Below are 25,638 nucleotides of genomic sequence, written 5' to 3' on the forward strand. Positions count from 1 at the left end.
TTACAGGCCACCTGTTGATTATGGGTCACTTCCTGTTTATGTTAGGGGTATTTCCTGGTCACTTGTTGAATTTGGGCTACTTCCTGTTGATTTTGGGCCATTTCCTGTTTATTTGGGGGGTACTTACATGTCAATTGTTAATTTTTGGGTTTGGGTCACTTGTTGTTGATTTGGGCATCCATAGTTTACTTCCTGTTGAATTTGGATCACTTCCTGTTAATTTTGGGGTATTTTCAGGTCATTTGTTGATTTTTGGGCCTTTATAAGTCACTTCCTGTTGATTTTGGGCTACTTCCTGTTGATTTTGGGCCACTTCCTGTTTATTTGGGGGGTACTTGCATGTTAATTGTTAATTTTTGGGTTTGGGTCACTTGTTGTTGATTTGGGCATCTATAGTTTACTTCCTGTTGAATTTGGATCACTTCCTGTTAATTATGGGGTATTTTCAGGTCATTTGTTGATTTTGGGTCACTTCCTGTTGATTTTGGGGCATTTATGAGTCACTTCCTGTCTATTTTCAGCATTTATTAGTCACTTCCTGTTGCTTTTCGGGCAATTCCTGTTGATTTTAAGGCAACGATAGGTCACTTCCTGTTGACTTTGGGCCACTTCCTGTATATTTCAGCATAGTTACAGGCCACCTGTTGATTTTGGGTCACTTCCTGGTAATGTTCGGGGTATTTCCTGGTCCCTTGTTGAATTTGGGCTACCTCCTGTTGATTTTGGGCCACTTTCTGTTTATTTTGGGTAGTTACAGGTCACTTGTTGATTTTGGATTACTTTCTGCTAATGTTGAGGCATTTACGATTTACTTCTAGCTTCAATTCCAGGTCACTCCCTGTTAATTTTGATGCATTTACAGGTCACTTGTTGAAACTAATCTTTCTGGTCACTTCCTGTTAATTTCTGGGTCAGAATCTGTATTTGAAGTCAACAAATGTTTTGTTGCAACACTAATTATCACATTGTTTACGTGTCATTAGCATGAATAAGATGCCTTTAGTGAGTTTTTCTAGCGTCGGACGGTTGGCCCAGTCTGAATCCAGCAGCGTTGCCACCGCGCGCGGCGATTGGCCGCGACCTCGGCGCGTTGGCCCCGCCCCTCCATCCTCAGCCACTGCGTCGCTCCGCAGCGATCCTGCGCTTTTAACTTTCTGGTCGTTTTCCTGCGCACGGGAGGCGATTTCCTGCACTTTTCCCTCGTCGCTATGAAGCCCGACTATGGCGAGGAGTAGCAGCAGCAGCAAGTCGTCGTCAGCAGCAGCAGCAGCAGCGGTAGCAGCAGCAGCGAGGACCCTGGAGGATTTGACTCTCGACTCGGGTTATGGTGGAGCCGCCGACTCCTTCAGGTCTTCCAGCGCGTCGCTGTGCTGCTCGGAGGCACATGGGGGGAACTGCTGGCAACTAACGGACTCCATGCACAGTCGAAACAACAGCCTGGACACTGTCAACACGGTCCTGGTGGAAGACGCCGAGATCCTGGAGTGCGCCGGCCAGTGCGCCAAACTACCCGAGCTTGAGGACGTGCCGTGGAGCCTCGGGGAAGTGGCCCGAGTCCTGGAACTCGCCAGCGCGTCGCAGGACGTCCTGCTCCGGATCTCGGCGCTGGCCGCCCGGGCCCTCGTCCGGGTGGCCCGCGAGGCGCAGCGCTTGAGTTTGCGCTACGCCAAATGCACCAAATACGAGATCCAGAGCGCCGTCAGGATGGTCCTCTCCTGGGCCGTCTCGGGCAACTGCGTCGGGGCGGCCCTCGGCGCTTTGTCGCTCTACAGCATGAGCACGGACGACGACAAGTTCGGACGAGGCAAGTCCGTCCGGTGCGGGCTCGTCTTCAACGTGGGGAGATTCTTCAGGTGGATGGTCGACGGGAGGATCGCCGTCAGGATCCACGAGCAGGCGGCCATCTATCTGGCGGCGTGCATGGAGAGCCTCATCCGACAGATTTACGGCAGAGTCATCCGCACCGCCGGGCTGATGGAGCGGGATGAGGCTCTCCCCAAGTTGAGCCCGGAGAGCCTGGAACAGGCCGTCGCGCAGGACGCCGAGCTTTGGGGGTCACTGCAGATTTGGCAGCATCTCATCTGTGGCAAGAACGCCAGTGGTGAGTAAAGGCTTTGGACGGCCGTGGACGTCCAATTTGTTTGAAATGTTTCAGTGATAGGGACGCTGGATTGGGAACCTACAAGGTTCACTATAACAATTATCTCACTTAGTGTTGTACCGATACCATTTTTTGGCTCCGGGTACCGATCACGCAGCCGATACTGTATCAATACTATGTGTTTTGAATTGTTTTTCTTTCAAAATTTTAAATTACGGCATATCATTAATGCGATACGAAGTTCACTATAACGATTATCTCACTGTACGATGACTTGTGTTGCACCGATACAATTTTTTGGCTCCGGGTACCGATTACGCAGCCGATACTGTAGCGATACCATGTGTTTTGTTATATTTTTTCTTTCAAAATACTTACTGCATACCTTTGATACGATACAAAGTTGACTGTAACGATTATCTCACTGTATGATAATTAGTGTTGCACCAATACCATTTTTTTGCTCCGGGTACCGATTACGCAGCCAATACTGAATCGATAACATGTATTTCGATTTTTTTCCCTTTTAAAATTCAAAATTACTGCATAGCATTGATACGATACAAAGTTTACTACAACGATTACCTCACAGTATGGTGTTTAGTGTTGCACGGATACCATTTTTTTTGGCTCCGGGTACCGACTACGCAGCCGATACTGTATCAATACTATGTGTTTTGAATTGTTTTTCTTTCAAAATTTTAAATTACGGCGTATCATTAATGCGATACAAAGTTCACTATAACGATTATCTCACTGTACGATGACTAGTGTTGCACCGATACAATTTTTTTGGCTCCGGGTACCGATTACGCAGCCGATACTGTAGCGATACCATGTGTTTTGATTTTTTTTTTTTTTCTTTTAAAATACTTAATTACTGCATACCTTTGATGCGATACAAAGTTGACTGTAACAACTATCTCACTTTATTATGATTAGTGTTGCACCAATACCATTTTTTTGCTCCGGGTACCGATTACGCAGCCAATACTGTACCGATACCATGTATTTCGATTTTTTTCCCTTTTAAAATTCAAAATTACTGCATAGCATTGATACGGTACGAAGTTTACTATAACGATTATCTCACAGTATGGTGTTTAGTGTTGCACGGATACCATTTTTTTTGGCTCCGGGTACCGATTACGCAGCCGATACTGTATCAATACCATGTGTTTTGGATTTTTTTCTTTTAAAATACTTAATTACTGCATACCATTGATGCGATACAAAGTTAACAATAACGATTATCTCACCCTACGATGACTAGTGTTGCACCGATACAATTTTTTAGCTCCGGGTACGAATTACGCAGCCAATACTGTACCGATACCATGTGTTTTGATTTTTTTTTTTTTTTTAAATATTAAATTACTGCAAATCATTAATGCGATACGAAGTTCACTATAACGATTATCTCACTGTATGATGATTAGTGTTGCACCAATACCATTTTTTGGCTCCGGGTACCAATTACGCAGCTGATACTGTACCGATACCATGTGTTTTGATTTTGATTTTTAACCTTATAAAATACTTAATTACTGCATACCTTTGATGCGATACAAAGTTGACTGTAACGATTATCTCACTCTACGATGACTAGTGTTGCACGGATACAATTTGTTTGCTCCGGGTACGGATTAAGCAGCCGATACTGTACCGATACCATGTGTTTTGATATTTTGTTTCTTTTAACATACCTAATTACTGGATACCTTTGATGCGATACAAAGTTGACTGTAACGATGATCTCACTCTACGATGACTAGTGTTGCACGGATACAATTTTTTTGCTCCGGGTACCGATTACGCAGCCGATACTGTATCAGTACCATGTGTTTTGAATTTTTTTTCTTTTAAAATATTAGATTACTGCATATCATTAATGCAATACGCAGCTCACTATAACAATTATCTCACATTGCGTTTGCACCGATCCCATTTTTTTGGGCTCCAGGTTCCGATTACGGTGGTGTCAGCCGATACTGTACCAATACCATGTTTTTTTTTTAATCAAAACTTAATTACTGTGTACCTTTGATATGATTTGCAAAATAAAGCTCACGATAATGATTGCCTCACAGCACTCCACATATCAATTCCAGTGGGATTGGCTAATACCGCACTGGTAACAGTTTTTTTTCCCTTTTAAATACTAAATATTGCATACTATTAATGCGATACAAAGTTCACGATAATGGTTATCTCATGGAACGATGATTAGTGTTGCACAGATACCATTTTTTGGCTCTGGGTACTGATTATGGTGGTATAAGCCAATACTCTACTGATACGATGTTTTTGGAATTTTTGAAAACAATTAAAATACTAAACTACTGCATACCATTGATACGATACGAAGTTCGCTATAATGATTATCTCACATTGGCTCACTGATACTGTTTTTTTTGTTTTTTGTTTTTTTTTTTGGCTCCAGATGCCAATACCGGTTATATCAGCCAATGCTGATACTGCACCAATACCACATATTTTTGAAAAAAAAAAAAAAAAAAGTAGAATTTTCTTTTAATACGAAATTGCTGCATACGTGCGATACGATTTGGCAGCTCAGTAGTACTAGTTGTTGATGTTGTAGCAGTACTAGTAGTATTACTAGTGATTGTTGTTGTTGCACTACTAGTAGTAGTGCTAGGAGTACTAATAGTAGCTGTTGTAGTACTAGTGGTTGTAATTGTGTTACTAATTGTTGTTGTTGTAGAACTAGTTGTAGTTCTAGTGATTTTTGTTGTAGTTCAAGCACTAGTAGTTGTTGTAGCACTTCTAGTAGTAGTAGTATTAGTAGTTGTGGCACTAGTTGTTGTAGTTCTAGTAATAATAATAGTACTAGTAGTTGTTGTAGTACTAGTAGTAGCTGTTGTAGTACTAGTAATTGTACGAGTAGTTGTTGTAGTACTAGTACTAGTTGTTGTCGTACTAGTAGTTGTTGTAGCACTATTACTAGTAGTAGTGCTAGGAGTACTAATAGTAGCTGTTGTAGTACTAGTGGTTGTAATTGTATTACTAATTGTTGTTGTTGTAGAACTAGTTGTAGTTCTAGTGATTTTTGTTGTAGTTCAAGCACTAGTAGTTGTTGTAGCACTTCTAGTAGTAGTATTAGTAGTTGTGGCACTAGTTGTTGTAGTTCTAGTAATAATAATAGTACTAGTAGCTGTTGTAGTACTAGTAATTGTAAGAGTAGTTGTAGTACTAGTTGTTGTAGTACTAGTAGTAGTACTAGTACTAGTTGTCGTACTAGTAGTTGTTGTAGCACTATTACTAGTAGTTGTAGTTCTAGTAGTACAACTATTACTAGTAGTAGCTGTCGTAGTACTTGTTGTTGAAGTTGTAGTACTAATTGTTGCAGTACTAGTAGTAGTACTAGTTGCTGTTGAAGTAATAATATTAGTAATTGTTATAACACTTTTAGTAGTAGTAGTAGTAGTAGTTGTTGTGGCACTAGTTGCTGTAGTTCTAGTAGTAGCTGTTGTAGTACTAGAGGTTGTAGTACTAGTTGTTGTAGCACTAGTAGTAGTACTAGTAGTTGTTGTAGTTGTAGTAGTACTAGCAGTCGCTGTCATAGTGCTTGTGGTTGCAGTTGTAGTACTAGTTGTTGTAACACTAGTAGTAGTACTAGTTGTTGTTGTACTAGTAGTAGTACTAGTAATTGTTTTGACACTAGTTGTTGTAGTTCTAGTAGGAATAATAGTACTAGTAGTTGTTGTAGTTCTAGTAGTACTAGTGGTAGCTGTTGTAGTACAAGTCGTAGTACTAGTAGTAGTTGTAGTACTAGTTGTTGTAGCACTAGTACGAGTAGTTGTTGTACTAGTAGTGGCTGTTGTAGTACTTGTAGTTGTAGTACTAATTGTTGTTGTAGCACTATTACTAGTAGTTGTTGTAGTACTAGTGTTAACTGTTGTAGCACTTGTAGTACTAGTTGTTGTTCTTGTAGCACTAATACTAGTAGTGGTAGTAGTACTAGTTGTTGTAGTTGTTCTTGTAATAGTAATAGTTGCTGTTGTGGTACTAGTGGTTGTAGTTGTAGTACTAGTTGTTGTAGCAATAGTATTAGTAGTTGTAGTACTAGTAGTGGTACTAGTTGTTGTTGAAGTATTAGTAGTATTAGTAGTTGTTGTGGCACTAGTTGTTGTAGTTCTAGTAGTACTAATAGTAGCTGTTGTGGTACTAGTGGTTCTAGTTGTGGTACTAGTTGTTGTATCACTAGTACGAGTAGTTGTTGTAGTACTAGTAGTAGTAGTAGTACTAGTTGTTGTCGTTCTAGTACTAGTAGTTGTTGTAGCACTATTACTAGTACCTGTTGCATAGTGCGTGTGGTTGTAGTTGTAGTACTAGTTGTTGTAGCACTAGTAGTAGCACTAGTAGTTGTTGTGGCACTAGTTGTTGTAGTTGTAGTGGTAGTAATAGTACTAGTAGTTGTTGTAGTTTTAGTTGTAGCTGTTGTAGTAATAGTGGTTGTAGTTCTAGTACTAGTTGTTGTAGCACTATTACTAGTTGTTGTAGCACTATTACTAGTAGTTGTCTGAGTAGTAGTAGCTGTTGTAGTACTAGTGGTTGTAGTTGTAGTACTAGTTGTTGTAGTTCTAGTACCAGTAGTTGTTGTACCACGATTACTAGTAGTCTTGTAGTTAAAGTAGTGCTAGTGGTAACTGTCGTAGTACTAGTTGTAGTAGCACTAGTAGTTGTAGTAGCACTAGTACAAGTTATCGTTCTAGCACTAGTTGTTGTTGTAGCATTAATACTAGTATTTTTTGTAGTACTAGTAGTAATAGTTTTAGTGGTTGTTGTATTATAAGCACTAGTAGTAGTAGTAGTACTAGTTGTAGTTCTAGTACTATTAGTAGTACTAGTACTAGTTGTTGTAACACTAGTACTAGTCGTAGTACTAGTAGTTGATGTAGCACTGGTAGTAGTAGAAGTTGTTGTAATAGTAGTAGTAGTACTAGTGGTTGTTGTTTTTGTAGTTCTTGTACTTCGAGTCTGATTTTTAAATGACTTTTTGTATGTTTTATTTTTCTGAATGTTCTTTTCTTCTGGCATAACAAAATGTAGCATTCGAATGAACATCAAATCAAAGCACATTTCCAGCTCAACTCTTTTTCCCGGCCTCACGTAACGGCAAATAACACGTGATTCCTAAATGAGCCGATTAGCCTATAAAATAATCGGTGATTACCTCCACTGCAGAGTTTTCCAGAAAGAAAAAAAAACACTGTATGACGGTATTGTTGAAAAGTGAGTCAGACTGTACGCGGAGTCCAAAAGGTCTTCAGCTGCACGAGAGGTGTGGCAAGTGTTTTACTCCGCGCGGAGTTGAGAGAACCAAAGCTGATGTCATGAAGGCAGGAACACTGGCATGTTGTGCGCTTCGTCATTAAACCTTGTTGTGGTGTTGTAGGCACGGCGGGTGAACTGCCAGCTGGGTAAATCCTTCAAAGGCCCTTTGTAATGGGATGAGAACATGTGAAGTTAAAAAAATCCCTAAATTGTAGATTGAAACAGAAATGATTACGTTTTGGGGTCATAAGGTCAGAGGTTATGACTAGAAGTCTTCAAATGGATTGGAGCATTCCCAGGTCAAATTTTTGGTAATTTTCAAATCCCCCCCAAAAAGCATCAAGACAAACGTCATACGTTTCCATTTTAAGCGTCTGACATCATGTGTCTTGAAGTCATTGTAATAATAGCGTAAAATTAGCCGCAACATTAGCATTCAGCTACCACCGCCAGGCATTGTTCAGCTCCATTAGGCATTTACGTTGAAATTGCAATTCCGAACGTGTAATTCAGCCAGCTGGGAAGACTTGCTTAACGCACGCGGGGCGTCACTCACGCTCGGATGACACGCTTTGACACACTGCGGCATATTCTGCCACTCAGTCCGGCCAAAGGACGCGTTCCGGTGGGAGCTTCAAGTCAGAATGAGGGAGAAAAGTGCAAATGAAAGCACATTTACATGCTGCTTTCCTGACTCTGCTCTAACAGTAACTTGGTGACAACATAAGCAGATATACTAGTATACTTTGTATCCAAATATATAGTTTTGAAAAGATGTCGCCGTTTAATCAAGGAACATGTTTCTACCAATATTCATTGGCTGCCATTGGCAGTGCTAGATGTCCATTTTGTTAAATAAAATAAATATTAAGTTCGATATATATGTATATTTTACGTTTTTAGTTGTTGCTAAAAAATGTACATATTTGATCTAATTTTAATCGTTTTGTATTTTTTTTCTCCCCCAATCAATGTATTTTGGAACGTTTTTTACGTTATTTAGTTACTTACAAAAAAAAACAACAAAAACAAAAACTTGGGGGAGCCTGCAAAAAATGCAAAACTTCTGGAAAAAAAATTGTGAAAAATGCAAAAACTAAAACCCCAAAAACTGGAGAATTGCAAAAAAACAAAACAAAAAAGCAAACAGCCCTAAAAACGTGTGAGAAATCACAAAAATCTGTGAAACAAAAACCCAGCAAAAAACACAAAAAAACTTCCTGAAATATTTGGGCAGAACATGAAAACTGAAAAACAAAAGGGAAAAATTGAAAAAAATAAAATTGCAAAAACAAAAATTGAAAATCCCCCCAAAACATGAAAAAAATGCAATAACCCTGCCAAAAAGAAGAAAATAATGCAACAGAAAAATTGTATTAAAGAAAAGAAAGAAAAAGAACAAAGGCAACCCGAAATTGCGAAAAAAAAACACAAAAATCTGAAAAACCACAAAAGTGAAAAATCGCAATTAAAAAAAAAGCTTAAAAAAGGAACCCCAAGAACCCGCTAAAATTCCTTAAAAAAAAGCAAAACCACCAAAAGTTGAAAACTCCAAGAAAATGTGAAAAGAAATGCAACCCCCCCCTGAAAAATACCCCAAAAATGCAAACAAAAAAAAAATTGTGAAAAAACACAAAAATCTGTGAAACAAAAACCCAGCAAAAAAACGCAAAAAAACTTCCTGAAACTTTTGGGCAGAACATGAAAACTGAAAAACCAAAAAAGGGAAAAATTGAAAAAAACAATTTACGACAACAAGAAAAATTGAACCCCCTCCCCAAAAAACATGAAAAAAATGCAAAAATCCTGCCAAAAAGTAGAAAATAATGCAAAATAACCCCTTGAAAAACAAAAAAAAATGTGAACAAAAACTGTAAAAAGTTCTGAAAAAAACTGAAAAATGCGAAAACTGACAACCCCCACCAAAAAACAGAAAAATTGTATGAAAAAAGAAAGAAAAAGAACAAATGCAAACCCAAAATTGCGAAAAAAAACACAAAAATCTGAAAAACCACAAAAGTGAAAAATTGCAATTAAAAAAAACCTTAAAAAAGAACCCTGAGAACCCCCAAAAAATCCTTAAAAAAATTGCGAAACCACCAAAAGTTGAAAACGTCAAGAAAACGTGAAAAGAAATGCAATCCCCCCACCCCCTGAAAAATACCCCAAAAATGCAAAAAGACAAAACAAAAAACACAAAATGTTCTGGGGAAAAAAAACTGAAAATTTGAAAACTGAACCCCCCCAAAAAACTGAAAAAAAAAAAAAAAAAGCAAAAAAAACAAACAAAAAACCTGCCAAAAAGTGAAAAAAGCTAAATAACTCAAATTGCAAAGTTCTGAAAAAAGTGAAAAAACAAAAAAAGTTGCAAAAATTGCAAAAAAAAAAAAAAAAGTTTAAAGCTTAAAAAGCAAACAGCAAAACTTTGCTAAAAAACACCAAAAAAATCCAAATAAATAAATGATCATCACGCAAATTTGAAAACTGAGAAAAAACATGAAAAGGAACACAAATAACCCTGCCATAAAAAACAGAAAAATGCAAAGCAACCCCTTGAAAAATACACAAAAAGTGCAAATAAATAAATAAATAAATGAAAAAAAAAACACCACAAAACGATGAGAAACGACAACCCAGCAAAAATGTCTGGGGGAGAAAAAACTGCAAAAATGCAAAAGAAGTGGAAACTTGCAAAAGAAAAAAAACTTGAAAAAAGAGCTTAAAAAAAAAAAAAAACCTGTGAAAACCCACCAAAAATATAAATAAATAAACAAATCTGATTGAAAACCCGGAAAAACAGCAACCTCCTAAAAAATACAAAAATCACAAAAATTTGTGATGAAGCACGAAATTCAAACTACGGAACGGTTTTGGCAAAAAAAAAAAAAAAAAAAAGAAACTGCAAAGCTACCAATGACTAAAATACGATCGTGACTAAAAATGATTTTCATCCAAAAGACTAAACAAAAATGAAAATTGCCGCCAAAAACAACAAAGGTTTTGAGACACTTTGGACATCTACTGAATGAAAAAGTGTCTCAAAACTTTTGACCCAAGGGTGCACTGTGCCAATTGAAAAAACAAACATGTTTGCACGCTCGTCGGCGATGTGTCAGCAGTCCAACTTTCTGCTCTGCATAATGGATGATGGCGCACGTCTTTCATTATGTAAACCTGTTGTGAGAAGAGCCACGGCAGCAGTTTTTCAGCATCCGCCACGATGCCGGCACACGCGTGATGTATGGCCAGTTGCGCCGTCGGAGGACAATTGCTGGCAAAAAAAGGGAAGCTAGCGCGGATATGACAAAGGGGGAGTTTTTACGAGCGCCGCTGATCTTTTTGACCTCTCGGTCGCCTGCGGATAGCAAAACTATAGTTTGAAAGTGGAGTTGAAAAGGAGAAAATCCGAGTAATTCCTAGCACTTCAGACTGGACGTCAATGGCAGGAAATGAGTGCTTTTTTGGGGGGTATTTCCTGTTGATTTTTTCCTGTTACTGAACAGGAAGTGACCCTTAAATTGCCCAAAATCAACAGGAAGTGACTTAAAATCAACAGAAGGTGAGTTAATTTGGGGGCATTAATGCTCTTTTCCTGTTGATTTTCCAATCACTTCCTGGATTTCGGGTGTTTTACTGTGTCACCTCCTGTTGATTTTGGGGCATTTACGGGTAACTTCCTGTTAATTTTGGGGAAATTGCGGGTAAGATGATTTTGGGGCATTTCAGCTCTGATTTCGGAGGATTTACGAGTCACTTCCGGGTGACTTTTGGGCTTTTCTGAATTTTAGTGCCACTTGTGAATTTTTTTGGGCATTTTCGGGTCACTTCCTGTTGATTTTGGGGCTCTTCAGTTAACTTCGTCTTGATTTAGTGCAGTGCTTCTCAATTATTTTCTGTCACGCCCCCCCCAAGGAAGACGTAAATGTTTCGCGCCCCCCCAAACTCTCTGCCGCCACTGTAAATAGTATCATTTGTCTATAAAATTACTATTATAAATACGCATCTGCCTAACATTGTGTCCTTTTTTTCTAATAAAGAAAAAAAGTAACATAGATCAACTTATAATAAAGTATAACTTTATTAACATTGTTTTGTTTGTAACAGAGAAGACTTGACGTGCATCAATTTGCCTGAATTAAAAAAAAAAAAAAAAAATTCACATCCAAACTAAAAAATACACTCAAGGTACATTTTTGACCGTTTGATACAGAAAAATAAAATGTAATAAAATCAGTAAATAATACCAAATTAAAATTGATTAGAAACATTCACTCATGAGGAAAATGTGCCAAAAAATTTGACCGAAAAAACATCTGAATAAAAGGGGGAAAAAAGTGTCCTTGGACAGGACAGTTTTTATTTTTGCTGCTCACAGTATTTACCTCATTTGCAATGGTGTGGAGTTATTTTGCAATTAGCATGCTAACAATGCTTACTGATATAACACTGACAAAGCAGGACGATTGTTGGCAATATTCGGCACGTTTTCACTGAAAAAATCAAGCGGCTTAACAATGAGATTGGGGTCTAATGTCTTTAAGTGGCGTCTTAATTGATTTGGCTTCTTGCTGTCTGCTATAATTATTTTTAGACACAGTAAACAGTGGTCTTTCATCATCACCCACTGTATTAAAAGTCAAAGCTAAAAGGCAAACGGCACGAAAAAAGCGCATTCACGGCGGCCGAGGTAGAACCGTAGGTGAGGGCGGTCGTCGTGACGATCCCAAGCCGAAAATGGCACTTCTCGGATGGCGACGTGAGAACCGGACAAGACAGTGGGTCGCTGCGTGAGTGAGTCCGGTCGGAAAACGGCTTTCGAAAACGGCGGTGGCACACTGCTCTTCATATCTGTTGTCTGTGTGTGCTGAGTGCTCTTCCTTAGTTCAAAAATACTGTGCGCACTCTGAAAATGAGAGCGCCACTGCCACCTACTGAGTGGATGTGCAAGTACACTTTATTCCAGTACGGCAAAAAAAAAACATGTTCCCCTAGGTCACATGCGCCCCCCCTGGCATTGCTCTGCGCCCCCCCAGGGAGGTGCGCCCCACTATTTGAGAAGTACTGATTTAGTGGCATTTACGGGTCAATTCCTGTTGATTTTGGGGCATTTCAGTGTCCCTTCCTTTTGATTTCGGGGGATTTACAGGTCGCTTCCTGTTGTTTTTTGGGCATTTCTGAATTTTTGTGTCACCAGTTGATTTTGGAGCGTTTTTGGGTCACTTCCTGTTGTTTTGGGGGCATTTCTGTGTCACTTCCTGTTGATTTCGGGAAACTTACAGGTCACTTTCTGCCGATGTCAGGTGATTTGCCGGTCGCTTCCTGTTGATTTCGGAGGATTTACGGGTCACTTCCTATTAACTTTTGGGTTTTTAAGAATTTCTGTGTCACTTGTTAATTTTGGGGCATTTATGGGTAAGTTCCTGTTAATTTTGGGGAAATTGCAGGTAATTTCCTGTTGATTTGGGGGCATTTCTGCATTGATTTCGGAGGATTTACGAGTCACTTCCGGTTGACTTTTGGGCTTTTCTGAATTTTTGTGTCACTTGTGAATTTGTGGGCATTTCCGGGTCACTTTCTGTTGATTTTGGGACTCTTTGGGTCGATTCCTGTTGATTTAGTGGCATTTACGGGTCGATTCCTGTTGATTTTAGGCCATTTCAGTGTCCCTTCCTTTTGATTTCGGTGGATTTACAGGTCACTTCCTGTTGATTTTTGGGCATTTGTGTGTCACTTCCTGTTGATTTCGAGAAACTTACAGGTCAGTTTCTGCTGATTTCAGGTGATTTACTGGTCACTTCTTGTTGATTTTGCGGCATTTCTCAATTTTTGGGTCACTTGTTGATTTTGGAGCATTTTTTTGGGTCACTTTCCGTTGTTTTGGGGTCATTTCTGTGTCACTTTCTGTTGATTTTGGGAAACGTACAGGTCAGTTTCTGCTGATTTCATGTGATTTACTGGTCGCTTCCTGTTGATTTTGGGGCATTTCTCAATTTTTAGGTCACTTGTTGATTTTGGAGCATTTTTGGATCACTTCCCGTTGATTTTGGGGCTCTTCGGGTCGATTCCCGTTGATTTTGGGCCATTTCACTGTCACTTCTATTTGATTTTGGGGGATTTACAGGTCACTTCCTGTTGATTTTTGGCCATTTCTGTGTCACTTCCTATTGATTTTGAGAAAACTTACAGGTCACTTTTTGCTGATTTCAGGTGATTTACCAGTCACTTCTTGTTGATTTCGCAGTATTTCTCAATTTTTAGGTCACTTGTTGATTTTGGAGCATTTTGTGGTCACTTCCTGTTGTTTTGGGGTCATTTCTGTGTCACTTCCTGTTGATTTCGGGAAACTTACGGGTCAGTTTCTGCTGATTTCAGGTGATTTACCGGCCGCTTCCTTTTGATTTTGGGGCATCTCATCAATTTTTAGGTCACTTGTTGATTTTGGAGAATTTTTGGGTCACTTCCTGTTGATTTTGGGGCTTGTCAGGTTTTTGGGGAAACTGCAGGTCAGTTCATGTTGATTTTGGGGCATTTCTGTGTCACTTCCTGTTGATTTCGGCGGATTTACGGGTCACTTCCTATTAACTTTTGAGTTTTTAAGAATTTTTGTGTCACTTGTTAATTTTGGGGCATGTATAGGTAACTTTCTGTTAATTTTGGGGAAATTGCAGGTAATTTCCTGTTGATTTTGGGGCATTTCTGCGCTGATTTCGGAGGATTTACGAGTCACTTCCGGTTGACTTTTGGGCTTTTCTGAATTTTTGTGTCAGTTGTGAATTTTTGGGCATTTCCGGGTCACTTTCTGTTGATTTTGGGGCTCTTCGGGTCGATTCCTGTTGATTTAGTGGCATTTACGGGTCGATTCCTGTTGATTTTGGGGCATTTCAGTGTCACTTCCTTTTGATTTCGGGGGATTTACAGGTCACTTCTTGTTGATTTTTGGGCATTTCTGAATTTTTGTGTCACCTTTTGATTTTGGAGCGTTTTGGGGTCACTTCCTGATGTTTTGGGGGCATTTCTGTGTCACTTCCTGTTGATTTTGGGAAACTTACGGCTCACTTTTAGCTGATTTCAGGTGATTTACAGGTCGCTTCCTTTTGATTTTGGGGCATCTCTCAATTTTTTGGTCACTTGTTGATTATGGGCATTCCTGTGTCACGTCCTGTTTATTTTTGGGGCATTTCTGTGTCACTTCCTGTTGATTTCGGCGGATTTACAGGTCACTTCCTGTTAACTTTTCTGATTTTTTGTGTCACTTGTTAATTTTTGGGCATTTTTGTGTCACTTGTTAATTTTGGGGCATTTATGGGTAAGTTCCTGTTAATTTTGGGGAAATTGCAGGTAATTTCCTGTTGATTTTGGGGCATTTCTGCATTGATTTCGGAGGATTTACGAGTCACTTCCGGTTGACTTTTGGGCTTTTCTGAATTTTTGTGTCACTTGTGAATTTATGGGCATTTTTGGGTCACTTCCTGTTAATTTTGGGGCTCTTCGGTTCGATTCCGGTTGATTTAGTGGCATTTACAGGTGGATTCCTGTTGATTTTGAGGCATCTCTGTGTCACTTCCTTTTGATTTTGGTGGATTTACAGGTCACTTCCTGTTGATTTTTGGGCATTTGTGTGTCACTTCCTGTTGATTTCGAGAAACTTACAGGTCAGTTTCTGCTGATTTCAGGTGATTTACTGGTCACTTCTTGTTGATTTTGCGGCATTTCTCAATTTTTGGGTCACTTGTTGATTTTGGAGCATTTTTTTGGGTCACTTTCCGTTGTTTTGGGGTCATTTCTGTGTCACTTTCTGTTGATTTTGGGAAACGTACAGGTCAGTTTCTGCTGATTTCATGTGATTTACTGGTGGCTTCCTGTTGATTTTGGGGCATTTCTCAATTTTTAGGTCACTTGTTGATTTTGGAGCATTTTTGGGTCACTTCCCGTTGATTTTGGGGCTCTTCGGGTCGATTCCGGTTGATTTAGTGGCATTTACAGGTGGATTCCTGTTGATTTTAAGGCATCTCCGTGTCACTTCCTTTTGATTTTGGTGGATTTACAGGTCACTTCCTGTTACTTTTTGGCCATTTTTGTGTCACTTGTTAATTTTGGGGCATTTATGGGTAAGTTCCTGTTAATTTTGGGGAAATTGCAGGTAATTTCCTGTTGATTTTGGGGCATTTCTGCATTGATTTCGGAGGATTTACGAGTCACTTCCGGTTGACTTTTGGGCTTTTCTGAATTTTTGTGTCACTTGTGAATTTATGGGCATTTTTGGGTCACTTCCTGTTAATTTTGGGGCTCTTCGGTTCGATTCCGGTTGATTTAGTGGCATTTACAGGTGGATTCCTGTTGATTTTGAGGCATCTCCGTGTCACTTCCTTTTGATTTTGGTGGATTTACAGGTCACTTCCTGTTGATTTTTGGGCATTTGTGTGTCACTTCCTGTTGATTTCGAGAAACATACAGGTCACTTTCTGCTGATTTCAGGTGATTTAGCGGTCACTTCTTTTTGATGTTGGGGCATTTCTCAATTTTTAGGTCACTTGTTGGTTTTGGAGCATTTTTGGGTCACTTCCTGTTGATTTTGGGTCACTTTCCGTTCATTTGGGTCACTTCCTGTTGATTTGGGGGCAATTCTCGGTCACTTCCTGTACATTTTGGGTCACTTACTGTTGATTATGGGGTATTTCTGGGTCTCTTCCTGTTGTTTATCAGCATTCTCCTGTTGATTGTAGGTCACTTCCTATTCGTTTGGGTCACTTCCTCCTAATTTTTAGTATTTTCCTGTTGATTTGTAGGTCAATTCCTGTACGATTTTGGAGGTTCACAGGTCACTTCCTGTTGATGTTGGGGCATTTCCTGGTCACTATCTGTATATTTTGGTGTGTTTCCTGTCCATTTGGTCAGGAAACCTCCAAAAATGTACAGGAAGTGACCCGGAAATTTCTGAAAATCAACAGGAAGTGACTCTGAAATGCTCTCTTTCCTATTGGATTGGACGTCTAACACCGTCATCCACGCTGAAACATGTTGCGAACACAAACCGGACTAATATGGCATCATTTTAAAGCTTTTCTCTACAAGATCTTGACACCAATGATCAGAGTTGTCGCTATCCTGAGTTTAGTGGGGACAAAAAGACATATTTGAGCATATGGAGTGTTTTCCTTTCCTGCTCTGCTACCATAGAAGGGAAACCCAACACCCACCTGCAACTCAGTGAGTCAGACAGGAGCCCCTGACATCTTGATGCAAATGTGATTGTGTGGGAGGCTCACCATATGCTAGATGGGCCATCATGAACAGGTGAGAACAGACATTAAAAAAAGTATAACATTGCCGCATCAACACACATAAAATGAACTTCAGCTAACAGTTTCGCTAGCTGTCAAGCTCATTTGAAATGATGATTTTTTTTTGAAGCCATAGAATTATAATAAATGTATTATTAGGTGTGACGATATATCTAAAAGGATACTTTGTAGCCCAAAAGGTTAGGCCGATATGCTCCCACCAAGAATGCATAAACCGTTCTGAAAAGACAGGTTGCTACAAAAGTCTATTGGAATAGAGTCTACCTTAGCTCACTGCCTGCTAATGATGCCGTTAGACACCTAATTCATTTTGACTTGTGCGGTGAATGACACTGAAGCCAGATTATTCACAGGTCACTTCCTGTTCAAATCAACAGGAAGTGACCCGTAAATCCCCCGAAATCAACAGGAGGTGACACAGAAATGCCCCATAATGAACAAGTAACCAAACAATTCAGAAATGCCCAATCCCTCAAATTAAACAGGAAGTGACACAGAAATGCCCCAAAATCAACAGGAAGTGACCCAAACGAACGGAAAGTGACCCAAAATGTGCAGTAAGTGACCTAGAAATGCCCCAAAATCAACAGGAAGTGACCTGAACGCCAAAAAGTGACCCGAAATGTACAGAAAGTGCCCTAGTAATGCCCCAAAATCAACAGGAAGTGATCCAAATAAACAGGATGTGACCTAAAAATGCCCCAAAATCAACAGGAAGTGATCCAAATGAACAGAAAGTGACCCAAAATGTACAGGAAGTGACCTCAAAATGCCCCAAAATCAACAGGAAGTGACCCAAACGAACGGAAAATGACCCAAAATGGACAGGAATTGCCCTACAAATGCCCCAAAATCAACAGGAAGTGACCTGAACGAACAGAAAGTGACCCAAATGTATAAGAAGTGACCCAGAAATGGCCAAATATCAACAGGAAGTGAATCACATGAACACAGTGACTCAAAATGTACAGGAAGTGCCCTAGTAATGCCCCAAGATCAACAGGAAGTGATCCAAATGAACAGGAAGTGACCCAGAAATGCCCCAAAATCAACAGGAAGTCACCCAAATGAACAGAAAGTGACCCAAAATGTGCAGGAAGTGACTTTGAAATGCCCCAAAATCAACAGGAAGTGACCTGAACGACCAAAAAGTGACCCGAAATGTGCAGGAAGTGACTCAGAAATGGCCAAAAATCAACAGGAAGTGAATCAAATGAACACAGTGACCCAAAATGTACAGGAAGTGCCCTAGTAATGCCCCAAAATCAACAGGAAGGGATCCAAATGAACAGAAAGTGACCCAAAATGTACAGGAAGTGACCTCAAAATGCCCCAAAATCAACAGGAAGTGACCCAAACGAATGGAAAAGGACCCAAAATGGACAGGAATTGCCCTACAATTGCCCCAAAATCAACAGGAAGTGACCTGAACGAACAGAAAGTGACCCAAATGTATAAGAAGTGACCCAGAAATGGCCAAATATCAACAGGAAGTGAATCACATGAACACAGTGACTCAAAATGTACAGGAAGTGCCCTAGTAATGCCCCAAGATCAACAGGAAGTGATCCAAATGAACAGGAAGTGACCCAGAAATGCCCCAAAATCAACAGGAAGTCACCCAAATGAACAGAAAGTGACCCAAAATGTGCAGGAAGTGACTTTGAAATGCCCCAAAATCAACAGAAAGTGACCTGAATGACCAAAAAGTGACCCGAAATGTACAGGAAGTGAGCTAGGAATGCCCCAAAATCAACAGGAAGTGACCCAAACAAACAGAAAATGACCTAAGATGGACAGGAAGTGACCTTGAAATGCCCCAAAATCAACAGGAAGTGACCCAAAATGTACAGGAAGTGACCTAGAAAGTCCCCCAAATCAACAGGAAGTGATCCAAATGAACAGGAAGTGACCTAAAATGCTCCAAAATGATTATGAATTGACCAAAAATTTACAGGAAGTGACCCAGAAATGCCCTTAATGCGGTCTGCTCTTTGAGTATTGTTAATAAATGCCTTTATAGTGATGATAATGATTGAAATACATCTAAGTTTTAGCGCTTATGCTAAGTCATTGAGGAATTTGGGCTCTCCAGCAACATGTAACAGCTGCAGCTTTAATACATGCCTTTGAGCTGTTTTACGAGTCTGCCGTGGGCTTGAAAGTGAAGGTTTCGCTCACTTGATTTTCACCTCTTTTGTTGTACGTGCTCGGTGCCTGGCGCGCAAATGCGTGCGCTGGCCAGACCAGACAGACAGGAATGAACGGGACATGTAATACTCGTACCACTCTGTACCAGGGGGAGACCAGTACTGGCCGAGGGACGGACATTCATGCACGAGGATAATAATATCATTGATGTTAGCAGTGTCACTGTATTTTAGCCTTGAATTCATTGGCTGCTATTTAGCTGCTAGACGTCCAAAGTGCATGAAATTTATAAGCAAAAACGTACAGTTTAGCCAAAATTCAATAAGCCCATTGATTACCAGTGCCACATACAACACCAACAAAAACAGTACGTACTAAGTGAATCAAAATCAATAAGAAGTGACGAAGAAATGCCCAAAATCAATAGAAAGTGACTCAAAAATGCCCCAAAATACCAATTCCCTGTTGCTTGCTAGCCGTGCTATTCTCTTTTTGCTGTGTGACTGTTCTGTCAACGTGCTAGCTAGCTAGGGGAGTGCTACAATCTAAACATGATCATCATTTTGGGTTTTCTGGAAAAAAAAAGTGGGCGTTCCCTAATGCTAGCTAGGCATGCTATTCTCTTGTTGCTGTTGACTGTTCGGTCAACATGCTAGCTAGCTATCTAGTGGAGTGCTAGAAGCTAAACATGATAATAATTTCTGGATTTCTGAAAAAAAGTAGGCGTTCCCTGATGCTAGCTAGGCGTGCTATTCTCTTGTTGCTGTGTGACTGTTCAGTCAATATGCTAGCTAGCTAGCGAAGCGCTAGAAAGCTAGACATGGACATGATCATCAACGCTGGATTGCTGAAAAAAGTGGGTGTTCCATGGTGCTAGCTGGCATGCATTTCTCTTGTTGCTGTGTGACTGCTCCGTAACCATTCTAGCTAGCTAGCGGAGCGCTAGAAGGCTAAATATGATCATCAGTTCTGGTTGCAGAATTACTTAAAAAACTGGGCGTTCCCTGATGCTAGCTATGCGCGCGATTCTCTTTTTGCTGTTGACCGTTCTGTCAACATGCTAGCTACTTAGTGGCGTGCTACAAAGCGAACCATGATCATCAAATCTGGATTGCTGCAAAAAAGTGGGCTTTCCCTGATGCTAACTAGCCGTACTATTCTTTTGTTGTTTTGTAACTGTTTGGTCAAAATGCTAGCTAGTTAGCTGGTGGAGTGTGAGAAGCTAAACATGATCATCATTTCTGGATTTCTTGGGAAAAAAAGTGGGCTTTCCCTGATGCTAGCTAGGCGTGCTATTCTCTTGTTGCTGTGTGACTGTTCTGTCAACGTCCTAGCTAGCTATCTAGCTACCAGAGTGCTTGAAAGCTAGACACGATCATCAGTTCTGTTAAAAAAAAAAAAAAAAAGTGGGTGTTACTTGATGCTTGCTAGGCGTGCTATTCTCTTGTTGCTGTGTGACTGCTCCGTCACCATTCTAGCTAGCTAGCGGAGCGCTAGAAGGCTAAATATGATCATCAGTTCTGGTTGCAGAATTACTTAAAAAACTGGGCGTTCCCTGATGCTAGCTATGCGTGCAATTCTCTTTTTGCTGTTGACCGTTCTGTCAACATGCTAGCTATTTAGTGGCGTTCTACAAAGCGAACCATGATCATCAAATCTGGATTGCTGCAAAAAAAGTGGGCTTTCCCTGATGCTAACTAGCCGTACTATTCTTTTGTTGTTTTGTAACTGTTTGGTCAAAATGCTAGCTAGTTAGCTGGTGGAGTGTGAGAAGCTAAACATGATCATCATTTCTGGATTTCTTGGGAAAAAAAGTGGGCTTTCCCTGATGCTAGCTAGGCGTGCTATTCTCTTGTTGCTGTGTGACTGTTCTGTCAACGTCCTAGCTAGCTATCTAGCTACCAGAGTGCTTGAAAGCTAGACACGATCATCAGTTCTAGATTGCTGAAAAAATGTGAGCGTTCTCTGATGCTAGCTAGGCGTGCCATTCTCTTGTTGCTGTTGACTGTTCTGTCTATGTGCTAGCTAGCGGCGTGCTAGAAAGCTAAGCATGATCATCAGTTCTGGTTGCAGAATTACTTAAAAAAAAAAAAAAAAAAAAAAGTGAGCGTTACCTGATGCTTGCTAGGCGTGCTATTCTCTTGTTGCTGTGTGACTGTTCTGTCAACGTGCTAGCTAACTAGCTAGCAGAGCGCTAGAAAGCTAGACATGATCATCAATTCTGGATTGCTGAAAAATATTGGCGTTCCCTGATGCTAGTTAGGTGGGGGAGCTATTTTCTTGTCACTGTGTGACCAGTATGTCAACGTGCTAGCTAACTAGTAGAGCACTAGAAAGCTAAACATGATCATCAATTCTGGATTTCTGAAAAAAAGAGCGTTTTCACTGATGCTAGCAAGGCGTGCTATTCTCTTGAAGCTGTGTGAATTTTCTGTCAACATGCTAGCTAGCTAATGGAGCACTAAAAAGCTAAACATACTCATCAGTTCTGGTTGCAGAATTACTTAAAAAAACTGGGCGTTCCCTGATGCTAGCTAAGTGTGCTATTCTCTTGTTGATGTTGACAGTTCTGTCAACGTGCTAGCTAGCTAGCGGAGTGCTAGAAAGTGAAACATGCTAATCAATTCTGAATTGCTGAAAGAAAAAATGGGGTTTTCCTGATGCTAGCTAGGCCTAATATTCTCTTGTTGTGTTGTAGCTGTTTGATCAACATGCTAGCTAGCTAGCTAGCGGAGTGATGGAAGCTAAACATGATCAAATTTCTGATTTCTGGGCATTTCTTGATGCCAGCTAGGCATGCTATTCTCTTGTTGCTGTTGACTGTTTCGTCAAAATGGTAACTAGCTAGCGCAGTGCTAGAAAGCTGGGCGTTCCCTGATGTATTGTTTTGGCTGGAACAACTATGAAATGTCAAAAACAGGTTATTGTAGTGCCAAATTCCTTTTCTACATGCAAAGCACAGCACCCTGTTGTTTACAGGAAAAAGAAATAAAAAATCAGAGCATCTAATATTTGATTCCGTAATGAAGGTTAAACGATCGTAAATACGACTCACTTTCTGAAGTAATTATCAGACTCAGTCACTAAGCTGTATGGGAATTTATGACTGCAGGGATGTCCCTTTTTCTTTTTTTTTCTTTCTATAGCAGCGTGCATTTCCTCGACACACGGCTAAGTACACAACTCAGCTGCGGGCTATAAATAAGGAGCGGATTGAGCGCGGAAATAAACAAGCGCTTCTTTGGCATAGTGGGTCCTCCTATTGAATAATTATAGGCCCGGACCTTCGCTGGAAGACATAATTGTCCTTGAAAATAAAGACATCGCTCGCTGTCGCTGTTGTTTTCCAGTTTTTGTTTTTTTCAACCATGCAAGGAATAAAATGTTGCCCCACAAATGATTTTTGAAGAATTAATCAGCGGGTATTTTTGCCACGGGTCGAATAATATTAAAATTTTCTTTTTGTATTACATGTTGAAGGAATCTGCCCTTCTACCCAGACAGCTGGAATCGCGCCACAAAAAACTGCAACCCCCCCCCCCAAATTTAAAAAAAAAAAAAAACCAATAAAATGAGCAAAACCACAAAAAACTGCAAAAAACAAACACAAATACCACCAAACAAAACCGCAAAGGAATGAAAACAATAAAAACAAACCCCTCCCAAAAAAATTGCAAAACCTGCAAAAAACACAAAAAACTCAATGCCCACCCCCAAATTGGAAAAACGACAAAAAACTGCTAAAGCACAAAAACCGCCAAAGAAACCTGCCAAAATTGGCAAATCTCCAAAAGACAGGAAAACACACAAAAAACACACCCAAAATTGACAAAAACAACAACAAAACTGCAAAGTCACAAAAAACTGCTAAAAACACCAAAATGTCCAAACAAACCCGCCAAAACACAAATTGTATCGCTTCCAAAAATTGGCAAACTGCAAAAAAACACAAAAAACTGTAACCCCCTCCAAATATTAGCAAAACCGCAAGACTCCCAAAAAAACAAAAACAAAAAACACCCCCCCAAAAATGGACAAAACCACAAAAAAATGCAAGAAATACAGCAACCCCTCCAAAAATTGGCAGAATTACGAAAAACTGCTAAAAACACAAAAAGATCCAAACAAACCCGCCAAAATTGGCAAAACCGTGAAAGAGTGCAAAAAACACAAATTGTACCCCCTCCAAAACTTTGCAAAACTGCACAAAAAAAAAACACAAAAACCTGTAACCCCCTCCAAATATTAGCAAAACCACAAAAAACTGCACAAAAACCCCCCCCAAAAACCACTCCCGAAAAAATGGACAAAACCACAGAAAACTGCAAGAAATGCAGCAATCCCTCCAAAAATTGGCAACATTACGAAAAACTGCTAAAAACACAAAAACGTCCAAAAAAACCCGCCAAAATTGGCAAAACCGTGAAAGAATGCAAAAAACACAAATTGTAACCCCTCCCAAAATTGGCAAAACCACAAAAAACTGCAAAAAAACCCACGAAAAACTGTAACGCCCTCCGAATATTAGCAAAACCACAAATGACTGCCAAAAAAAACAACAACAAAAAACACCCCCCAAAAAATGGACAAAACCACAGAAAACTGCAAGAAATTCAGCAACCCCTCCAAAAATTGGCAAAATTACGAAAAACTGCTAAAAACACAAAAACGTCGAAACAAACCCGCCAAAATTGGCAAAACCGTGAAAGAGTGCAAAAAACACAAATTGTAACCCCCTCCAAAAATTGGCAAAACCACAAAAAACTGGAAAAAAACCCCACAAAAAACTGTAATCCCGTTGGGATCATTGTCTGTTTGTGGATTGGACAGGAGGATTCAGGACTCTTCTCAGTTGTGTTATCAGTTGGATATCGAGTGTTCCCCTGTGTTTCTTGTGTTAGGATAGACCGTCCCGCCATTTTGTTGTGAACTGCCCGGGAGAACTAATTGCGAGACTTGGTGCGTCAATCTTGCTCATGACACACACGTTGGGCTTCCGTGATAATAAGGCGTTGTGTATCTTTTATGCCCTGTATTCTCAATATGGCAGTATGGATGACGGCATTCATTCATTCACTACCCAGAGATTCCCATCCCTGGTTATTGTAAGCAGCGAGGATACCCGAATACGTCAGCGCGGGCCGTTTGACATCGTCTCAATTCCCTCCGGGGACCTTGTCCAACCGTTTTATTTTGAAATATTCGAGTTTGCGCAACCCTGGTCCGAACTTAGCATGTGGTACACATTACAACACCGGGAGGTATACGCCGTATAGCTCCGTGACCATGTTTTATGACGAACATATGCTCGCGCATCCAACACTGGCATAGAAAAATGGGCTGGAAAAAAGTGGACGTTACCTGAAAGAAAAGCAGAAAAAGTAACACGTCAAGTGTGAATGCTGTACCTGTCTTGTTCAATCCATACGGTGTCATAGTGTGATTGGATTTGGCGTGATCTCACAGGTGGAAAATGCTTCTTTCATAAGGTTAAGACCAGTGGGAGGACACGGAGATTTTTCCGTGGAATAGACGTTGGGGAACAAGCGCGCTATTAAAGCAAGTGTTGAAATAATGTTTGCTTTACTGAGGAACACCTTTTTCATTTGGAGTACACTTTACGACAAGGGATTCACTATTCGAAATTAGGGGTGTGCAAACTTTTTCTTGGAGGATCAGAGTCAGGTAAAAAATAAGGTTCCTCTTGTGCCTGTAACCCCCCCAAAAAATTCTTTGCAAAACCAAAAAAAACTGCAAAAAAACACAGAAACCAACAAACAAAACTGCGAAAGACTGAAAAAATAAGAACAGCGAACCCCCCCAAAAAACTAGCAAAACAATGAGAAACTGCAAAAAAAAACAAAAAAACACACAAAAAACGCACCCCCCTCTAAAAATTAGCAAAACCATGAAAAACTGCAAAATATGCACCCTCCCCCTCAAAAATTGGCAATACAATGAAAAACTGCAAAAAAACACAAAAACCGCCAAACAAAACCACAAGACTGGAAAAACAACACACACAAAAATACCCCCCAAAATATTAGCAAAACCATTAAAAACTAAAAAAAAAAAAAAATGCAACCTACAAAAAAATAGCAAAACCACAAAAAAAAAAAAAAAACTGCAAAAAACACAAAAACTGCTAAACAAAACCGTATGGGTATGAAAAAACAAGAACTTAAATCCCCCCTCAAAATGAGCAAAACCACAAAACCTGCAAAAAACATAAAAAAACTAATTTACCCCAAAATCGATAAACAATAAAAAACTGCTAAAAACACAAATATCTACCAAAAATACCTGCCAAAATTGGCCAAACCCCCAAATACAACAAAACACACACAAACCAGCCCCCCCCCAAAATTGACAAAATAAACAAACAAAAAAAGGGTTAGGGTTAGCCAAATATATTTTTTGCCAAATATTGGCAAAACCACAAAAGACTTAAAAAAAAAACCACAGCAAAAACATCCACCCAAAAAAATGGCAAAACCATGAAAGACTGCAAAAAAAACGCAAACCCTCCAAAAATTGACAAAATGACAAAAAAAAAACTGCTGAAAACACAAAACTGCCAAAACCACAAAAAAAACTGTTAAAAACACAAAAACCGCCCAAACCAACAAAACCACAAAAAACTGCAAAAAACACAAAAAAATAACCCTTCCTAAAAATTGAAAAATGACAAAAAAACTGCTAAAAAGCACAAAAACTTCCAGACAAACCAGCCAAAATTGGCAAAGCAGCAAAAGACTGTAAAAATCACAAAAATCGTAACCCCTT

At 39.8% G+C, this 25,638-nt stretch overlaps 1 protein-coding gene across 2 annotated transcripts in view; it reads left to right on the forward strand.

The window, feature by feature from the left end:
* Positions 1 to 1,141: 1,141 nt before the first annotated feature.
* The window catches only part of btbd11b (BTB (POZ) domain containing 11b), a 147,437-nt gene continuing 122,940 nt past the window's right edge, over positions 1,142 to 25,638 (forward strand). The window contains exon 1 of one of the 2 annotated variants that reach the window (XM_057837463.1): positions 1,142 to 2,101. In XM_057837463.1, coding sequence (XP_057693446.1) covers positions 1,222 to 2,101 — 880 coding nt within the window. In that variant the 5' untranslated portion in view covers positions 1,142 to 1,221. Of the gene's footprint in view, positions 2,102 to 17,305; positions 19,709 to 25,638 lie in introns of those variants that run through there. The other variant, XM_057837464.1, reaches the window with a different exon arrangement.

The sequence above is a fragment of the Corythoichthys intestinalis genome, chromosome 5 (genome assembly GCF_030265065.1).
Source record: "Corythoichthys intestinalis isolate RoL2023-P3 chromosome 5, ASM3026506v1, whole genome shotgun sequence".
Classification (NCBI taxonomy): domain Eukaryota; kingdom Metazoa; phylum Chordata; class Actinopteri; order Syngnathiformes; family Syngnathidae; genus Corythoichthys; species Corythoichthys intestinalis.